We start from the raw sequence: 19,363 nt of genomic DNA on the forward strand, positions 1-19,363 counted from the left end.
GGAGATGGAGGACACAAGAGGTGCATTCAGAGGTGAGATGGGGAGATGGAGGACACAGGAGGTGCATTCAGAGGTGACATGAGGAGATGGAGGACACAGGAGGTGCATTCAGAGGTGAAATGATGAGATGGAGGACACAGGGGGTGCATTCAGAGGTGAGATGAGGAGATTAAGGACACAGGAGGTGCATTCAGAGGTGAGATGATGAGATGGAGGACACAAGTGGTGCATTCAGAGGTGAGATGAGGAGATGGAGGACACAGGTGGTGCATACAGAGGTGAGATGAGGAGATGGAGGACACAGGAGGTGCATCAACAGGTGAGATAATGAGATGGAGGACACAGGAGGTGCATTCAGAGGTGACATGAGGAGATGGAAGACATAGAAGGTGCGTGCATTCAGAGGTGAGATGAGGAGATGGAGGACAGAAGAGGTGCATTCAGAGGTGAAATGATGAGTTGGAGGACACAGGAAGTGCATTCAGAGGTGAGATGAGAAGATTAAGGACACAGGAGGTGCATTCAGAGGTGAGATGATGAGATGGAGGACACAAGTGGTGCATTCAGAGGTGGTATGAGGAGATGGAGGACACAGGAGGTGCATTCAGAGGTGAGATGAGGAGATGGAGGGCACAGGAGGTGCATCAACAGGTGAGATAATGAGATGGAGGACACAGGAGGTGCATTCAGAGGTGACATGAGGAGATGGAAGACATAGAAGGTGCGTGCATTCAGAGGTGAGATGACGAGATGGAGGACACAAGAGGTGAATTCAGAGGTGAGATGGAGAGATGGAGGACACAGGAGGTGCAGTCAGAGGTGAGATGATGAGATGGAGGACACAAGAGGTGAATTCAGAGGTGAGATGGGGAGATGGAGGACACAAGTGGTGCAGTCAGAGGTGAGATGAGGAGATGGAGGACACAGGAGGTGCATCAACAGGTGAGATAATGAGATGGAGGACACAGGAAGTGCATTCAGAGGTGACATGAGGAGATGGAAAACATAGAAGGTGCATGCTTTTAGAGGTGAGATAAGGAGATGGAGGACACAAGAGGTGCATTCAGAGGTGAGATGGGTAGATGGAGGACACAGGAGGTGCATTATGAGGTGAGATGATGAGATGGAGGACACAGGAGGTGCTTTCAGAGGTGAGATGAGGAAATGGAGGACACAGGAGGTGCAGTCAGAGGTGAGATGAGAATGGAGGACACAGGAGGTGCATTTAAAGGTGACATGAGGAGATGGAGGACACAGGAGGTGCGTGCATTCAGAGGTGAGATGAGGAGCTGGAGGACACAACAGGTGCAATCAGAGGTGAGATTATGAGGTAGAGGACACAAGAGGTGCATTCAGAGGTGAGATGAGGAGGCGGAGGACACAGGAGGTGCATTCAGAGGTGAGATAATAAGATGGAGGCCACCAGAGGTGCATTCAGAGGTGACATGAGGTGATGGAGGGCATAGAAGGTGTGTGCATTCAGAGGTGACATGAGGTGATGGAGGGCATAGAAGGCGTGTGCATTCAGAGGTGAGATGATGAGATGGACACAAGAGGTACATTCAGAGGTGAAATGAGGAGATGAAGGACACAGGAGTTGCATTCAGAGGTGACATGAGGAGATGGAGGACATGGAAGGTGCGTGCATTCAGAGGTGAGATGAGGAGATGGACACAGGACGTGCATTCAGAGGTGACATGTGGAGCTGGAGGACACAAGAGGTGCATTCAGAGGTGAGATGAGGAGATGGAGGACACAGGAGGTGCGCATTCAGAGGTGAGATGAGGAGATGGAGGACACAGGAGGAAGATTCAGATGATGAGATGGAGGCCACAGGAGGTGCATTCAGAGGTGAGATAATGAGAAGGAGGACACAAGAGGTGCATTCAGAGGTGAGATGAGATGGAGGACACAGGAGGTGTATTCAGAGGTGAGATGATCAGATGGAGTACACAGGAGGTGCATTCAGATGTGAGATAATGAGATGGACACAGGGGGTGCATTCAGAGGTGAGATGAGGAGATTAAGGACACAGGAGGTGCATTCAGAGGTGAGATGATGAGATGGAGGACACAAGTGGTGCATTCAGAGGTGAGATGAGGAGATGGAGGACACAGGTGGTGCATACAGAGGTGAGATGAGGAGATGGAGGACACAGGAGGTGCATCAACAGGTGAGATAATGAGATGGAGGACACAGGAGGTGCATTCAGAGGTGACATGAGGAGATGGAAGACATAGAAGGTGCGTGCATTCAGAGGTGAGATGAGGAGATGGAGGACAGAAGAGGTGCATTCAGAGGTGAAATGATGAGATGGAGGACACAGGAAGTGCATTCAGAGGTGAGATGAGAAGATTAAGGACACAGGAGGTGCATTCAGAGGTGAGATGATGAGATGGAGGACACAAGTGGTGCATTCAGAGGTGGTATGAGGAGATGGAGGACACAGGAGGTGCATTCAGAGGTGAGATGAGGAGATGGAGGGCACAGGAGGTGCATCAACAGGTGAGATAATGAGATGGAGGACACAGGAGGTGCATTCAGAGGTGACATGAGGAGATGGAAGACATAGAAGGTGCGTGCATTCAGAGGTGAGATGACGAGATGGAGGACACAAGAGGTGAATTCAGAGGTGAGATGGAGAGATGGAGGACACAGGAGGTGCAGTCAGAGGTGAGATGATGAGATGGAGGACACAAGAGGTGAATTCAGAGGTGAGATGGGGAGATGGAGGACACAAGTGGTGCAGTCAGAGGTGAGATGAGGAGATGGAGGACACAGGAGGTGCATCAACAGGTGAGATAATGAGATGGAGGACACAGGAAGTGCATTCAGAGGTGACATGAGGAGATGGAAAACATAGAAGGTGCATGCTTTTAGAGGTGAGATAAGGAGATGGAGGACACGAGGTGCATTCAGAGGTGAGATGGGTAGATGGAGGACACAGGAGGTGCATTATGAGGTGAGATGATGAGATGGAGGACACAGGAGGTGCTTTCAGAGGTGAGATGAGGAAATGGAGGACACAGGAGGTGCATTCAGAGGTGAGATGAGAATGGAGGACACAGGAGGTGCATTTAAAGGTGACATGAGGAGATGGAGGACACAGGAGGTGCGTGCATTCAGAGGTGAGATGAGGAGCTGGAGGACACAACAGGTGCAATCAGAGGTGAGATTATGAGGTAGAGGACCCAAGAGGTGCATTTAGAGGTTAAATGAGGAGATGGAAGACACAGGAGGAACATTTAGAGGTGAGATGATGAGATGGAGGACACAAGAGGTGCATTCAGAGGTGAGATGAGGAGGCGGAGGACACAGGAGGTGCATTCAGAGGTGAGATAATAAGATGGAGGCCACCAGAGGTGCATTCAGAGGTGACATGAGGTGATGGAGGGCATAGAAGGTGTGTGCATTCAGAGGTGACATGAGGTGATGGAGGGCATAGAAGGCGTGTGCATTCAGAGGTGAGATGATGAGATGGACACAAGAGGTACATTCAGAGGTGAAATGAGGAGATGAAGGACACAGGAGTTGCATTCAGAGGTGACATGAGGAGATGGAGGACATGGAAGGTGCGTGCATTCAGAGGTGAGATGAGGAGATGGACACAGGAGGTGCATTCAGAGGTGACATGTGGAGCTGGAGGACACAAGAGGTGCATTCAGAGGTGAGATGAGGAGATGGAGGACACAGGAGGTGCGCATTCAGAGGTGAGATGAGGAGATGGAGGACACAGGAGGAAGATTCAGATGATGAGATGGAGGCCACAGGAGGTGCATTCAGAGGTGAGATAATGAGAAGGAGGACACAAGAGGTGCATTCAGAGGTGAGATGAGATGGAGGACACAGGAGGTGTATTCAGAGGTGAGATGATCAGATGGAGTACACAGGAGGTGCATTCAGATGTGAGATAATGAGATGGACACAAGAGGTGCATTCAGAGGTGAGATGAGGAGAGGGAGGACACAGGAGGAACATTCAGAGGTGAGATGATGAGATGGAAGACAGGCGGTGCATGCATTTAGAGGTGAGATGAGGAGATGGAGGACACAGGAGGTGCATTCAGAGGTGAGATGAGGAAATGGAGGACACAGGAGGTGCATTCAGAGGTGAGATGAGGAGATGGAGGACACAGGGGGTGCATTCAGAGGTGAGATGAGGAGATGGAGGACACAGGAAATGCATTCAGAGGTGAGATGAGGAGATGGAGGACACAAGAGGTGCGTTCAGAGGTGAGATGAGGAGATGGAGGACACGGGAGGTGCATTTAGAGGCGAGATGGTGAGATGGACACAAGAGGTGCTTTCAGAGGTGAGATGAGGAGATGGAGGACATAGAAGGTGCATGCATTCAGAGGTGAGATGATGAGATGGAGGACACAGGAGGTGCATAGAGAGTAGGATGTAATGGCTAAAACGTGGTGAAAACACATGGACACATCTTCAGGGCCCTAGTAGAAGAAGGCTATCTCAGGGTGGGCAGAGCAGGTCCAAGGAGATCTCACCATCATTTCGTTCAGCCCGGTAGGGCAGGATGCCTCCATCTTTGTACCACGTGATGGATGGAGCAGGGTTTCCATTCCTGCTGGTACAGGTTGCTATCTACAAATGAAAAACAAGTTTGACTCACACAATAGCATCCGGTGTAGAGGCGAGGGAGGCCTCTTTGGAGGGGAAAATGGTGGAGGCTTTAGAAGTATGCCAGTGACACACCTGCCTGCCCCACAACATGAAATACAGAAGCTTGAAAGGAGGCAGAGGATAAAACGGGACAAATAGATGATTAAAAAGCAACTTCGATGGAGGAGAGACCCCCTAGTCCCTAGTATGGGAGACCGACAGCTTCGAGGGCGAGATACCCCCAGTGTGGGACACAGCAGCTTTTGAAGGGGGATAGAGATATCCCCCTCCCCCAGTGTGAGGCACAGGGAGGTTTGGGAAATAAAAGAGAAACTGCTCGAGGGAGAGACTGAAGGACCTTCTGGGCGGCACCGAGGGAGCTCTGGTGAGAGAGATAAGTCTCTGAAGAGTGATAGACAGGCCTTTAGAAGATTAAATAGAGGGAGCTTTTGGGTCAGTGGTAGAAAGGCCTCTAGAGGGAAGGACTGAGGGACTTCTGGGGAGAGAGTCTTGCGGGAGGGAGCTCTTGTGAAAGTTGGGCCTCTGGAGAGAGAGAGAGACAGGTCTCTAGTGTATTAGACAGAGGGAGCTATAAGGTCAGTGATGAAAAGTCGGCTAGGGAGGGGCTGAGGGAATGCTGGGGAGAGAAAAAGGCAGGCCTCTAGAAGGAGGGAGTGATAAGCTCTTGTGAGAGAGGCTTCTAGGAGGGCTGAGGGAGGTCTGCGTAGAGACACAGATGAGCTGATGGGGAGGAACAGAATTAGCTATAGGTTTCAGGAAGAGACACCTCCCCCACAATGTAGAGAAGAGGGACCTCAGAGGAGATACAGAAAGTTTTTAGTAAAGAGGTGTAGAACAAAATGGTGTCTTACTCGGAGCTGTGCATTATTACTCTATCTGGTGGTAGGGTCCGGAATACTTCCCTTTTCATCCTCATGCCCTTGTTTTGTTTGGCCGTCATCGGTTCCCGTTTAGTATGCCCATTCCCCCGTGACGTCAGACGGTGCCCCCGTGTGCGATCACCATCTTCAGATGCTATTTGCCTTTGGCGACTTAGTGTCCATGTTTTTCTCAGACATCCAGTTATTAACATGCGTAACTATTTTTTTAATTTTCTTCCAGTCCATAGTTTGTTTGTGAACCATCTCATTACTTTGGGACATGTGTGGGTCACGTGTGAATCCACAAAATTCTTCAAGCACAAAAGTACACCAACAGGTAAGTAACCATTTCTTTGCAGCATGAATCTTTCCTGGATTCACAAGCTGTGAATTTATTCCGTGACGGATGTTTGCTTATCCTTGAGGTTGGGCTGCGATGAAGATGTACGTCCAAGGAGATGCTTTTGTGCTCTTTGACCAACTTGTGCTTCTTGTTACTTGAATGTCCACGCAATACTGTTTTGTGAATGTGTGTTTGGATGACCAAAGGCCCTCATGCATTATGTGTAGGGCTCCTGGTTTTATGGTATTTAGTTTTTTAATACTTCTGTCTGTATTTATCCAGATTCATTTTATGTCTTGAGAATAAGTGGAGTTGTAAAATGGTAGATTTCCACATTTATTTAATTGATAAACATGCGCTCAGACTCTGATGCCTGTCGCGTTCTACCAAATTAAGCAGCCAAATGTAGCGAAACGCTGCACCCTAAGTTCAATATCGGCTTTATCCTACAAGTGCATGTTTACATCTGCCGGTATTTAGGGAAATCTCAACCTGTTTTTAACTCCCTGTCTGTCTCCTTAGCCGCTCTACTGGAACCCACGGAAGACAGCTTGAAAGTCACTCCTAAGAAGCGCCATTTTCAGTAAATTTCCACTTTTAAAAACAAATGCAGACAGACAGGACCTATATTGTTTTCTGTCTGTTTGATCTGTAAAATTAGAAAAAATGAAAAACTAGGAGCCTTATGTGATAATAGATACATTTGTTTGGAAAGCAGTGGGTGGCTCCTTTTTAGGTCGAGCATTCGAGACCTCTTGTATATACTCTAGTATATACTTCTATGCTTCTTTGTGGGGTCTCTGCTTTTTCACTTGTTTGTTTCAGTGCCCTTAAAAAATCCTTGCTTGCTAGTGGTCAATCCTTGCTCTTTGTCCCACCTCTTCCACAGTTGTACCCTCCCCTGGAGCATGGCCCTAGTACTTGTACCCTTCCACTTGTGCCTATGTAGCATGTGCTTGGGGATTAGTTTTTTCAAAGGCTAATTGCATTTGACCAGAGCGCTGGATGTTTCGGTGGCTCCAGGCTGTTTCTGTTTACAGGGCTCTAGTATGTTTCTTATTTTCATCTGCAGTCATGTGCAACTTTGTTTACTCCATTCCTTACTCTCCCTCGCACATTTTCTGTTCTTGCATTTCAAATGCTTGTTCCTTTTGTCTGTCTCTGCAGCTCACGGAGTCGCTTTGAACCGGCCCTTATGTCAACTGTTTTACTTTATATTTTCAGTTTGTGGCAAGAAAACGCTAATAGCTCTAACTTGAGCAAACGCGAAACCCATTGCAGTTCAAATGCTTATGTTATTTTCAGTCTGTATGGCAATAAAAGTGCAGTCAGTAATTTACGACGCTATGAGCTCTAACTCGAGCAAACCCAAGACTATTCCATTCCAAGTGCTTGTTATGTCGCTTGGCAGAAGTCCAGCGCTTTGTGTAACATCGACCCTGTTACAGTTCACTCATAATGAAACCTTTCGGCAAAAGTGCCGTTGAAGTTAATTGCACTTTTGCTGATAGGTTTAATTACGAGTGAACTGTAGCAGCACGATTGCGCTGCTTTTTTCTTTCAATTTGGAAAGAAAAATCCAGTTGGAAGACAAGAAGTAACAAACGTTATGCTGCCACTGTTCCAAAAACGTTTCCTGTTTTGAGAAGTAATGTATTGTTGTTATGAAACCTAATCAGGATTGTATACACTAGATATGACATTTGACCGGTGAGAGGAAGTTTCTTAGCCTGCTTCGCTGCTCCAGGTAACAAAGACGCATATTCGGTTTTAAAGACAAGCCATGCTTCACTTTTAAAATTAAGTGTTTTTTTGTTTGTTTGTAGTATTCCGCCCAATTTCAGCTAAAGCTAAACTGCGCATGAATCCTCGAGCTGAATTTGACTTTTCTCGTAGCTGTACAGGATATAGCCATTGAATTAAACAAACCCCAGGTACGAGATTCAATTTATTAAACGTTATCTTTTGGCAACCGGGAGCTTAGCTGTAAGGGAGCTGCTCCATCGAAACCTTATTCATCTACGGCTAGGTTTCTTTTTGCATCACAACGCTGAGGAGCATTTTTACGTTTCTAATGATGAGACCTCCTCTGGTAGAAAACGTCCTAGTGAAAACGTGGGACCCGGAGCTTTGCATGGGCTAAACATTCAAATTGCTTTCACTTAATGTTTTAAACACCACTCAGCTAATAGTGCATTGTATAAGGCATTTGGAACAGCACAAATAAACTGCAGTACTAGGTTATTTGGTTTCAGTAGCTCAGTGTGATGGAACTTCTAGAATCCACTGACAGGATGACACAAAGCCTGCCCTACAGGAAGTTCCGACCTGGCGTTCCCTTACACAACAATGCCCGAGTCTGGTAGGATGCACCTTTGACATACAGGACACTTTACATTTATAACTCACGTTCCACGTGGCTGATTGGACACTGCTGGCGTGCTGCATAACTTGACAGGAGTACACTGTTGCCTTCCTCAAGGTAACGTTTGTTATATTTCCATCAAAATACTTTCTGAGTTGGATTTAGCGTGGTCACACTGTTCTGAAACTGCTCTCTGCCTAGGTTAAATGCTTGTTATCCATACTGTACATGTTTTCGATACATTCAATAGAATGTGTTGTTAAAGTCCACCTAGTTATCCATATTAAAATGAATCTGTTATGACAAGGATATGCTTTTTATGCCACATGCTTGCCATCAGCTATAAAATGAAATAATGCACGACTTTTGTTAGAGTGAAGATACTTTTTTTATTTCTAGCTAACTCCATTCAATGTACTTGTAGCCTGTGGTAACAATTGACAGTTCTTATTTAATTTGGTTCCTGCTGTTGTTCAAGGATTGGAACAGCCCATTGTGCTTATCTGTGTTCTGGAATTATGCTTGAAATCATCTGAAGCCCCCGCATCATCGGTTAATTTACTTCACTCACTATCAGTGCTCGAGGATCCTTCCGTAACTCCAGCACACCTTTATTCACAGTAGTCTTCATCTTTCTATTACTGGATATTTTCTCTCTTGTGACCGATCCCTTTTGATCGCTTCATTTATAATTTAACTTTCTTATGGACCCTGACTTGTGCCATTCCTCTCAAGATTCCTAGTTTACATTTTCAGTTTTTCTTCCCGTAGCATATAATACCTAGGGTATTGAAATGCTAGAGTGCTTTAGTTGTATGCAGTGCCACTGGATTTACGTGGCAGAGAGGACTAAATTATGTGGCAGGGTTGATCAATTTATATGGCAAAAAAAGTCTAGTTATGCACTTACAATGCCAACAGCTCTAACTCAAGCAAATGCGAGACCGATTGCATTGCAAATGCTTGTTTCCTTCTGGATTGGCTTCTAGGCCTTCCTTCGAACTGGGTTTCTGCCTCTGCAGAAGATATTTGAATTGTTTGGACTATCCATCGTGTGGTAGTGGCTCGTGTTATTGGTGAGCCCTTGTTAACTTTCAAAAGGAGATAAAGAACTGGCTGGCATTCCTCATTTTTTATGTTTTCCAGATAATGATTGACTGCTCTATGGCCTTCCAGAGTATGGATGGCCTTTTCTGCTTGTCTTTAGTTTTTGGAAAACACAGCAGCGGGAGCGTCCGATCCACATGGAGATGTTACGGGGCCTTGGGCAGGAAATGCTGGTGAGTTTGCATGATCCTGTGGATATTGTGGATCTGTGGCTAGGTTCGCGTGTGGTTGGCGCTTGCAGGCCACCAATCCTTACTCGCCATTGCGCACCTCCCCATCGCCACCATCGGCTCTGCTTTTCAGGTGGCAGTCCCACTGAAGAGGCGACGGAGCTTCCTGGCAGTGGCAGCAATGAACCAATCAGCCACTGCATCGCCTTCACTGTATGAGAGATCTTCAGAGAAGTGCTGGGACTTTTCCTCCACCCTTGGAGTGACTGATGTGCTCGTGGATGGTCCGCGGATGCTTCGCAGCACAGGGAGCTGTTCGATCCTCCATTGTGAAGCAAAAGCATTTCTTCTAGCTGGACCCCATATTTGTTGGACACTCGTTTAATCACGGCATCGAAGATTGCGATTTCATCATGGGTTATGTCCTCGAAGGATGACATTCAGCCCCCTCGTCTGGGGAATCCTTCACAAGGTTTGCCATTCTCCTTCTGTGCTTTCTCGGTCCTCAAACAAGCGCTCTTGGGACACGTCCTCCTCCTCACACGTCACCTCTTAGTCCTCTTGCTGTGGTTTAGGTGTGGTACGTTCAAGCTCAGCCTGATCCTCCTCCTCCTGGGTTTCTTCTCGGAGTGGCTTTGTGTCATCGCTCAAAAGATTATGAATCCCTTCAAAACCCTGCTTTCTCTGGAGGATCAATGCCAGTTTGGCTTTCAGGCACTTCTTTTTCCTGCCCTCAGTCGCCCTCTGGTCAATGCCGGGCACCGCCTTTTTCTTTGGGGTCAGAGTATCTTGATTTGGCTCCTTTCCACTCTCTCCGTCTCGACGGCTTCTCAGCACCCAAGGGATGTCCTCCATTGGTGTCTCTATCGGGATTCGGGGTGGGGAGGGGGATTTTGTTCAATTTCCTCTTGCTTGTCAAGGGTTTGGGTGTCGAGGGTGTCCTTCACGACATAGAGTCCGAATGCCTCAGCTTGGATCTATGTCTTTCTGTAGGGTTACCTCAACAGGTTTTATGTGGTCGACCTCTTTGGATGGCTTTTTCTGCAGCTGTTTCGCTTCTGGTTTGAGGATGTCCAATCAACACCGGATCCTTCCCCTTGAGCTACCGCGGAGTCCTCAACATTTCCATCATCATCGCTCGACAACCCCGGACTCTTAGGGAAAGGTTTCTTTTTTCTGTGACTGCGCATTGTGTCCAAGGCTGAGATTCAGCTCAAACCTTGCAACTTCCAGTGCTGTGATCTTTCTGTGAGCAGATGCTGCAGACCTTCTAGCTGCTCTTTTGGGCACATTCATGGTGGCACACGGAGCAGATCCTAAAGTATTTTCCCTCAATGATTCCAGCCCCGGCTACATTTTCTTCCAGCGCGCCCTCGATCCCCCAGTGGCCGTCTACTTGTTTCCCACTGTCCATCTGTGCTTATCCATTCTCTACAAGGGCTAGTTCCTTTATAGTGGTTTTTAGTTTTCCTCAGGGTTGAGCTTGATGATTTGTCAAACTCCTCAATCTTCTTCAGTGTTAGTCGAGCTCCCGCTTCTGTTTCCGGAGAGGGCTGCAGGAAAAGAAATCTGAAGCTGGCGACCCTGCACAAGGCTTCCGGGGGCACTTCTGATGTCACAGGGGGAAGACATACCATCAAATGGGGATGGACGACACCCAGAAAAATAAATAAATAAATAAAATAGAAGGAGGATAAAAGGAGAAGGAGTCCTGACCCAACCACCAGATGGTGAAATCATGCACAGCAGGTGGATAGGGAAAGATTCACGTTGCAAAAGAGCGGTTACCTATCTTCGGTTTCTGGTGGTCCCTCGAGCTGCAGATTCCTCATTCTTTTAATTTCCCGGCACCAGACTGGACTCAGAAGTTTCTGAGCGTGGCTCCTGTGCGCTGGCAGGTGATGCCATCGACTCTGCAGCCGCCTTGCAACGCCTCCTAAGGTGAGGCGGCCGTGCTGATCTCCATTGTCTTTAACCCTTCGGCGTCCTCAGACGCTGAGCAAACATGACAATTAGCAAACATGGCCACGTGTTGAACCTTGGGTGGGACATTTTTGAATCCTAAAAGTGCACTTCACAGAACTGGAAAGAGATGGTGGTGATGGACCTGCTGTTAAATAAACAGAGAATCCATCACAAATAGAGTTATTGAAGGTAAGGAACGTCTTCTGATCAATACTTTTTACTGCAGATTCCTCACCTTCTGAATAAATAACAAACCAGCATCTCCTACGGATGGGTGCGAAGAGCGGACTTTACACTAGAAGATCTGCAGAGCTGACCAGGCAAAATGGAGACCTTGGTGCACTTGAGAATCAAAACAGGAAGACGAGGTGAAGATGTAGGTGGATCTCCAGGTCACCGCCTGGCAGGTGTCTAAGACTGGAGCACCTCTTGCCAAAGCCGTGGAGGCAGCCGCGCCTCCGATGGATGGGCCAAAGTGAACGCACGTTTACGCACACCGCGATCCATGTCGAACACGTTGGCTTCCGAACTGCCCGTAGTCTCTTTGTGCACAAAGAAACAATCACCCCCCCCTACTAAGACTTAGGGACTGATTTAGGCTTTGGCAGATGGGTTACTCGGTCACAAACGTGACAGTTATCCTGTCCGTCGTATTATTATTTTATTATATCGAATGGACACTGTGATGCGGCGGACGGAATATCCCACTCATTTGTGAAGCAGTAACCAGTCCGGCAAACTCTAAATCCGACCCAAGGTCTGTTCAGAGTAAGAGGTGAAGTTACTCTCTGCATCAAACAGGCGCAGTGGCTGCTGATCCCTAGAAAGATGCGCTTGAGGTGAAGCGTGGGAAGAGTTCTCAGCCCTCCCAGGCAGAGCAGTGACCACGTTTGGTATGAAGAAGGTCCACAGCACCAGTCTGTCCGCGGAGGAGGGTGGTGGAGAGAAGCTGCAGGGACATGACCTGCAGAACCGGTGAAATGAGTCTCCATGGTGAGCAGCTTCAGAGGAGAGCTCTGCGGGGTCTCAGGAGCGCTCATCGCCAGGGTGACCACCTAGAGCCCTGGTTGGGTGTCGACAGAATGTCTTCTAAAGTGCGACTTACAGGGCCCTGGCGATGAAGGTGGGAAAGGCGACCCCCACGCCCACTGAACCCTCTGCACTGGGGGCCAAGGCATCAGCTCCTGGGGGTCCAACGCATCGGCTCCTGGGGGGCCGAGGCATCAGCTCCTGGGGGGCCGAGGCATCAGCTCCTGGGGGGCCGAGGCATCAGCTCCTGGGGGGCCGGGGCATTGACTTCTGGGGGGCCAAGGCATCAGCTCCATCAGCTCCTGGGGGGCCAAGGCATCGACTCCTGGGGGGCCGAGGCATCAGCTCCTGGGGGGCCGAGGCATCAGCTCCTGGGGGGCCGAGGTATCAGCTCCTGGGGGGCGGCTCCTGGGGGGCCGAGGCATCAGCTCCTGGGGGCCGAGGCATCAGCTCCTGGGGGGCCGAGGCATCGGCTCCTGGGGGGCCGAGGCATCGGCTCCTGGGGGGACGAGGTATCAGCTCCTGGGGGGCGGCTCCTGGGGGGCCGAGGCATCGGCTCCTGGGGGCCAAGGCATCAGCTCCTGGGGGTCCAACGCATCAGCTCCTGGGGGGCCGAGGCATCAGCTCCTGGGGGGGGCGAGGCATCAGCTCCTGGGGGGGCCGAGGCATCGGCTCCTGGGGGGGGCGAGGCATCAGCTCCTGAGGGGACGAGGTATCAGCTCCTGAGGGGACGAGGTATCAGCTCCTGGGGGGCGGCTCCTGGGGGGCCGAGGCATCAGCTCCTGGGGGGCCGAGGCATCAGCTCCTGGGGGGGGGCGAGGCATCAGCTCCTGGGGGTCCAACGCATCAGCTCCTGGGGGGCCGGGGCATCAGCTCCTGGGGGGCCGAGGCATCAGCTCCTGGGGGGGCGAGGCATCAGCTCCTGGGGGGGCGAGGCATCAGCTCCTGGGGGGACGAGGTATCAGCTCCTGGGGGGCGGCTCCTGGGGGGCCGAGGCATCAGCTCCTGGGGGCCGAGGCATCAGCTCCTGGGGGGCCGAGGCATCAGCTCCTGGGGGGCCGAGGCATCGGCTCCTGGGGGGCCGAGGCATCGGCTCCTGGGGGGACGAGGTATCAGCTCCTGGGGGGCGGCTCCTGGGGGGCCGAGGCATCAGCTCCTGGGGGCCGAGGCATCAGCTCCTGGGGGGCCGAGGCATAGGCTCCTGGGGGGCCGAGGCATCGGCTCCTGGGGGGCGGCTCCTGGGGGGCCGAGGCATCGGCTCCTGGGGGGCGGCTCCTGGGGGGCCGAGGCATCGGCTCCTGGGGGGCCGAGGCATCGGCTCCTGGGGGGGCCGAGGCATCGGCTCCTGGGGGGGCCGAGGCATCGGCTCCTGGGGGGGCCGAGGCATCGGCTCCTGGGGGGGCCGAGGCATCGGCTCCTGGGGGGGCCGAGGCATCGGCTCCTGGGGGGCCGAGGCATCAGCTCCTGAGGGGACGAGGTATCGGCTCCTGGGGGGCCGAGGCATCAGCTCCTGAGGGGACGAGGTATCAGCTCCTGGGGGGCGGCTCCTGGGGGGCCGAGGCATCAGCTCCTGGGGGGGGGGCGAGGCATCGGCTCCTGGGGGGGCCGAGGCATCGGCTCCTGGGGGGGGGCGAGGCATCGGCTCCTGGGGGGGCCGAGGCATCGGCTCCTGGGGGGCCGAGGCATCGGCTCCTGGGGGGCGGCTCCTGGGGGGCCGAGGCATCGGCTCCTGGGGGGTCGAGGCATCGGCTCCTGGGGGGCCGAGGCATCGGCTCCTGGGGGGGCCGAGGCATCGGCTCCTGGGGGGGCCGAGGCATCGGCTCCTGGGGGGGCCGAGGCATCGGCTCCTGGGGGGGCCGAGGCATCGGCTCCTGGGGGGCCGAGGCATCAGCTGGTAGGGGGCCGAGGCATCAGCTGGTAGGGGGCCGAGGCATCAGCTCCTGGGGGGGCCGAGGCATCAGCTCCTGGGGGGGCCGAGGCATCAGCTCCTGGGGGGGCCGAGGCATCAGCTCCTGGGGGGGCCGAGGCATCAGCTCCTGGGGGGGCCGAGGCATCCGCTCCTGGGGGGGCCGAGGCATCAGCTCCTGGGGGCCGAGGCATCAGCTCCTGGGGGCCGAGGCATCAGCTCCTGGGGGGCCGAGGCATCAGCTGGTAGGGGGCCGAGGCATCAGCTGGTAGGGGGCCGAGGCATCAGCTCCTGGGGGGGCCGAGGCATCAGCTCCTGGGGGGCCGAGGCATCAGCTCCTGGGGGGGCCGAGGCATCAGCTCCTGGGGGGGCCGAGGCATCCGCTCCTGGGGGGGCCGAGGCATCCGCTCCTGGGGGGGCCGAGGCATCCGCTCCTGGGGGGGCCGAGGCATCCGCTCCTGGGGGGGCCGAGGCATCCGCTCCTGGGGGGGCCGAGGCATCAGCTCCTGGGGGGGCCGAGGCATCAGCTCCTGGGGGGGCCGAGGCATCAGCTGGTAGGGGGCCGAGGCATCAGCTCCTGGGGGGCCAAGGCATCAGCTCCTGGGGGGCCAAGGCATCAGCTCCTGGGGGGGCCGAGGCATCAGCTCCTGGGGGGGCCGAGGCATCAGCTGGTAGGGGGCCGAGGCATCAGCTCCTGGGGGGCCAAGGCATCAGCTCCTGGGGGGGCCGAGGCATCAGCTGGTAGGGGGCCGAGGCATCAGCTCCTGGGGGCTGCTGAAACAGCCCCTACCTGGCCCAGTAAATCCCTCCAAGTTGATGAGCAAGCGACAGTGTGCAAGGGCCAGGAGGGGGCGTGGCATCAAACAACAGCTCAGCTATGGCATGTGGTCAGTTTAAATCCTTTGAGCTACAAAAGAAAGTCACCCTTGGGGCAAGAGATCCCTGGAATGAATTCCAGTTGAAGAACATGCCTGCTGGACCCCCACTCTCCCAACCAGGAGTCCAGGATTTACTGAGGGGTGGAGTTCCTACACAGGGGTCATTTCCGGACTGAGCTCTGCATCGCTCATTAATCTGCCCTCAGATCCCTCCGGAAATCCCTTCTGGACCAATGACAGAGCCTCCTGACACACACTGGTTCCAGATTCTGGACACAACAGGGGCCTGCGCGAGGCCCGGCTCAAGTTTAGTTTCTTTAAATGGCTACAGGACTGGCACTGGTCCCCACACAGACTGCCGGGGGCCAACATAGCCCCCCTGCAGCCCGACGGAGACGGGGCGATCCGGCTGGCCTCATTTTACACCCAATGCAACAGTAGCACGGATGTTTCTTCGCGATTCTCCGGACATCGTACAAAGCAGTGGGTAGGACGCGTCAGTGGCCACGATGGCCATCCTCGCAGGTGCAGAGGGTGCCCCTAACCAATCTGACAGGATCCATCTCGGAAAGAAATGCCTCTTTTCACGTAGTCACCCCAAAGCTTTGGACTGATGCTGCTGCCTTTCGACTCTGAAAGTGCCTGTGCCTTGCACCTGAACGGTTTGATCGGCTTATGTTCGACTGGCATAGGCTAACTCACTTGTAACTCCCTGGAATACTGTGCCAAGGTTGCCCAGGTCCTGTAAGTTAGAGGGTCTACCCAGGGACTGCAGCACTGTCTGTGCCAACCTGGGTGTGAACACGGTAAAACATGGCTCTCAGGTTCCCAATACAGAGTGTAAGGACAGTTTTAAACTGCTAACTCGAGTTTTGCCATTTAAAGTAATTTCAAAGCCAAGTAGCCCTTTTAATGTACATGAGTCACACCAAGTACATCATGAGTCACCCCTAAGGGAGGCCTAGCAAGCCCTATTACAGGGTGCTGTATATTAAAATGTGAAACATGTTTTTACATGATCCAACTCTAAAAACCTATAATTGTAATTTTTATTGTGCAAAGGCCTGTTGCCCCATTGGCACGTGCAGAGTTGCAGGCTGGTGCGTGAGCCCCACTGACCTCCGTCTTCGCCTATTAAAGTGGGTACTAAGGGATCAAACAACTCGTCACATCAAGCCCAACTTGATGCCAAGTTCAAATGAAAATAACTTGTTGCAGTGTGCCACTCTGACAAAGTTTGCCACTTTGTTGCCTTAAATCCCGGTTGCACATGGGGCCTGCCCCGAGTCCACTTTCTGTCCTCCTGCGCGGACGTCAAGGACACAATCGAGGTCTGTGCGGGAGAAAGGCGCTGCCTTTGCCTGACAAGAAGCCGCACGGGTGTTACCCCTCCTTGGCAGGAAGCAGCACCAGTGTTGGCCCAAAACCTTCAAAGGAGAAGCCGCCTTGAAGAGCGGGTGGTAAACACTCGGGAGAGGGGCTGCTCCTTTGCTTAGGTAGACATGCTGGCACTCGGAGGAGAACCAGTCATCAAACCGGTCTTCCAGGGGCTTGTAGCCCTCTTGGTAGCCACACCACTAGGTTGGGCTAGGGAGCTCTGTACACCAAGTGAGGGGTTCAGGCATGTCGGAAGCGGCCAGCCTGGCGCATTCTGGGAGAGCCCGTAGCCACACTTCGCATAAAGTGGTCTTCAGGAGGGAGGGAACCTGGTACCCAATCAACCTCATCCTACCATGGGGACACTTATTGAGCATAAAAACTGTGCCCCTTCTACTAAGAACTCCGATTTGGTTGGACTGCGGAAGAGGATGGAAGAAAGACTGCCCTCTTGCATCAAGGGCCCGGCAAAGACAGGCTGCACCGACATGGAAAAGGGACTCTGCCTACTGTATCCTGCTCATGGAGACGTCATTTCCCAAGCCCAGACGAAGCAAGAGACTCCAGGGGTCTGCTGTAGGGCCTCCTGCCCACAGCAGAGAGCCACAGCAGCTGAAGAAGCCTGCCAGGGCGAGGGCCTCCTGCCCACAGCAGAGAGCCACAGCAGCTGAAGAAGCCTGCCAGGGCAAGTTGGTAGCCCAGTTGGTAGCCCAAGTTGGTAGCCCAGATTTTCGCACTGCCGCCACTCGTCACCATACAGCACCAGAGACCGAGACCTGAAGCACAAAGTAGCACCCGAGTCTGCTGGGCCCAGGACAGTCACTGGAGAGCAGCCTGGTTACCAAGAAGTAAAGTTATTTTACAGGAAGGATTCTGCTCTGTACGGACGACTGATAGCCTAGTGGTAAGTGGACTTCTACCATGACAGTGAGGAGTTTGACGGATTACAACTCCTGTTCCCATGACACCTTAAAGTTTTGTGGATAAAAGAGCAGCTGCAGAAAGGCCCTGGTGACCGCAAAGCATCCACAGCATCCTTGAGGATCATCAGCATCCTGTATCCCTTGCATCAGGACCACATCTATATGAACCTATGACAAGAGGATAAAAGTGCCTGGAACTGATGGAGGACTGCTTCCTCCGCTGAGGTAACTGTTCTTTAAGATCTTGAAGGTCCTGTTGACCGGCACCCTGCTGAAGATGGTCACATAAAGTGACTGAAAGGAACCTCATTGACAATTAATCAAGTTTTTCTTCAATTGAATCTGCCAATACTTGTTCACGGATAAGTAAAAAAGTTCATATTTACCATATCTTGTAACTGCTGTATCTTCGGAACCATACAGCGGTTCTTTTGTGTTATGGTGTCGAGTACATATCAATATACTCTAGTTTTATACATTGGTTCAGACTTTTTGAGTGTCTTGTGTATTTCTTTAATTTTTTTGGTGCATTTTAAATGCTTAACACCTGTTCCTTTGTGTAGGCTTGACTAGTCATAGCCACTGGTACCCAGGATTATGTTAAGGGTTCCACCAGCGAAACCGACTGGTACTAAAGGGGCTGGTAAGTGAATTACAGGGTGAGGTCGCTCAACCACACCATAAAATACACCCCATTTCCTCATGCATGAGATGGGGGCACAGCCTCACTTGAGGAGATAACTTATCGTCCTCTGCACCCAACTGCGGTATTTGAGGGAATATGGTCTCCCCTTGTCTCGAGGAGTCTCACCCCATCTTCCTAATCGTGTCGGACTGATGAGCCCCAATTACTCTTCCTTTGGTTCTAGTTTTCCGTTCTTTTTGCCTTCTCTTCCTAGATGTCTTTGCCACATGCTGACGGGGGAGGGTGCAACGTTGATGTGTTAGCCCCTTGCTGACGCTACTGCGGACCGAAGACTTCGTATGATGATGTTTCAATCCACAAAATCTCACTAAAAAATGATTATAAAAACAAAAATGTGACGCCCGAGTTTAGGGAACCTGTGGCATGATAAAGGGTGGCACAGGAAATATATGGAAGCCCTTTCGGGAAACACATTCCAACCGGCGACGTAAACTACGGATGAGGCCGCGAACATTGAAGGCCGAAGTGTAACTCTTAACTTTGGCAACACAAGAGCACATCACATACCTACACCTGAAGTGTGTCAACCAGATGGTTCTCACACCAGGACACAAACCTTACCCAGTGAGCACTCTAAATAAAACTGGGAAATGAGCATCGAGCACTTAAGAAAAAACCTACTAATTCCGAAGACCGGTCTGAACTACTGGCTCTGCTCAATCTCCAGGTATGAAGGTGCAGCTTGTGGGGTTCTGGGTGCAGAATCCTGCCCTGCTTCAGGAGCAGAAGTTGTTTCTAAAGAGGAAGACGGAGTGTAAGGGAAACACTAAGGCTCAGCAAGTCGGGGCACCACACACTCCTGCCCCAGTGCGGGTCCCGAGCCCCTTCTGACCTTGAGAACCCTGGAAGAACCGGTGGCAAGGCCTACTGAAGACCACAGTCCCACTGTAGGGAACACGGGTCCCCCAGACAGCACTGAGGAGGAAACTGGTGCAACGGAGCTCTGAAGGAGGTCAGGCCCCTCACAGCAGAACTCTTCCTGAGGGTGTGATACCCGGACGTACTGAGTCTGTGGAAAAAGAGCTCCCCAAGGTGCACCCACCTCATGCAGATGCCTTGGAGCACCTCTGGGTGCCGATGCCACCTGTAGTCCA

At 52.0% G+C, this 19,363-nt stretch overlaps 1 protein-coding gene across 2 annotated transcripts in view; it reads right to left on the minus strand.

Moving 5' to 3' along the window:
• BCAM (basal cell adhesion molecule (Lutheran blood group)) overlaps nucleotides 1-19,363 on the minus strand; it is a 233,016-nt gene that overhangs the window by 70,736 nt on the left and 142,917 nt on the right. For both annotated transcript variants that reach the window (XM_069201450.1, XM_069201449.1), the window contains exon 5: nucleotides 4,505-4,601. In XM_069201450.1, the coding sequence (XP_069057551.1) occupies nucleotides 4,505-4,601 (97 nt within the window). The remainder of the gene's footprint in view (nucleotides 1-4,504; nucleotides 4,602-19,363) is intronic.

Source organism: Pleurodeles waltl, chromosome 7 (genome assembly GCF_031143425.1).
Source record: "Pleurodeles waltl isolate 20211129_DDA chromosome 7, aPleWal1.hap1.20221129, whole genome shotgun sequence".
NCBI classification, from domain to species: Eukaryota; Metazoa; Chordata; class Amphibia; order Caudata; family Salamandridae; genus Pleurodeles; species Pleurodeles waltl.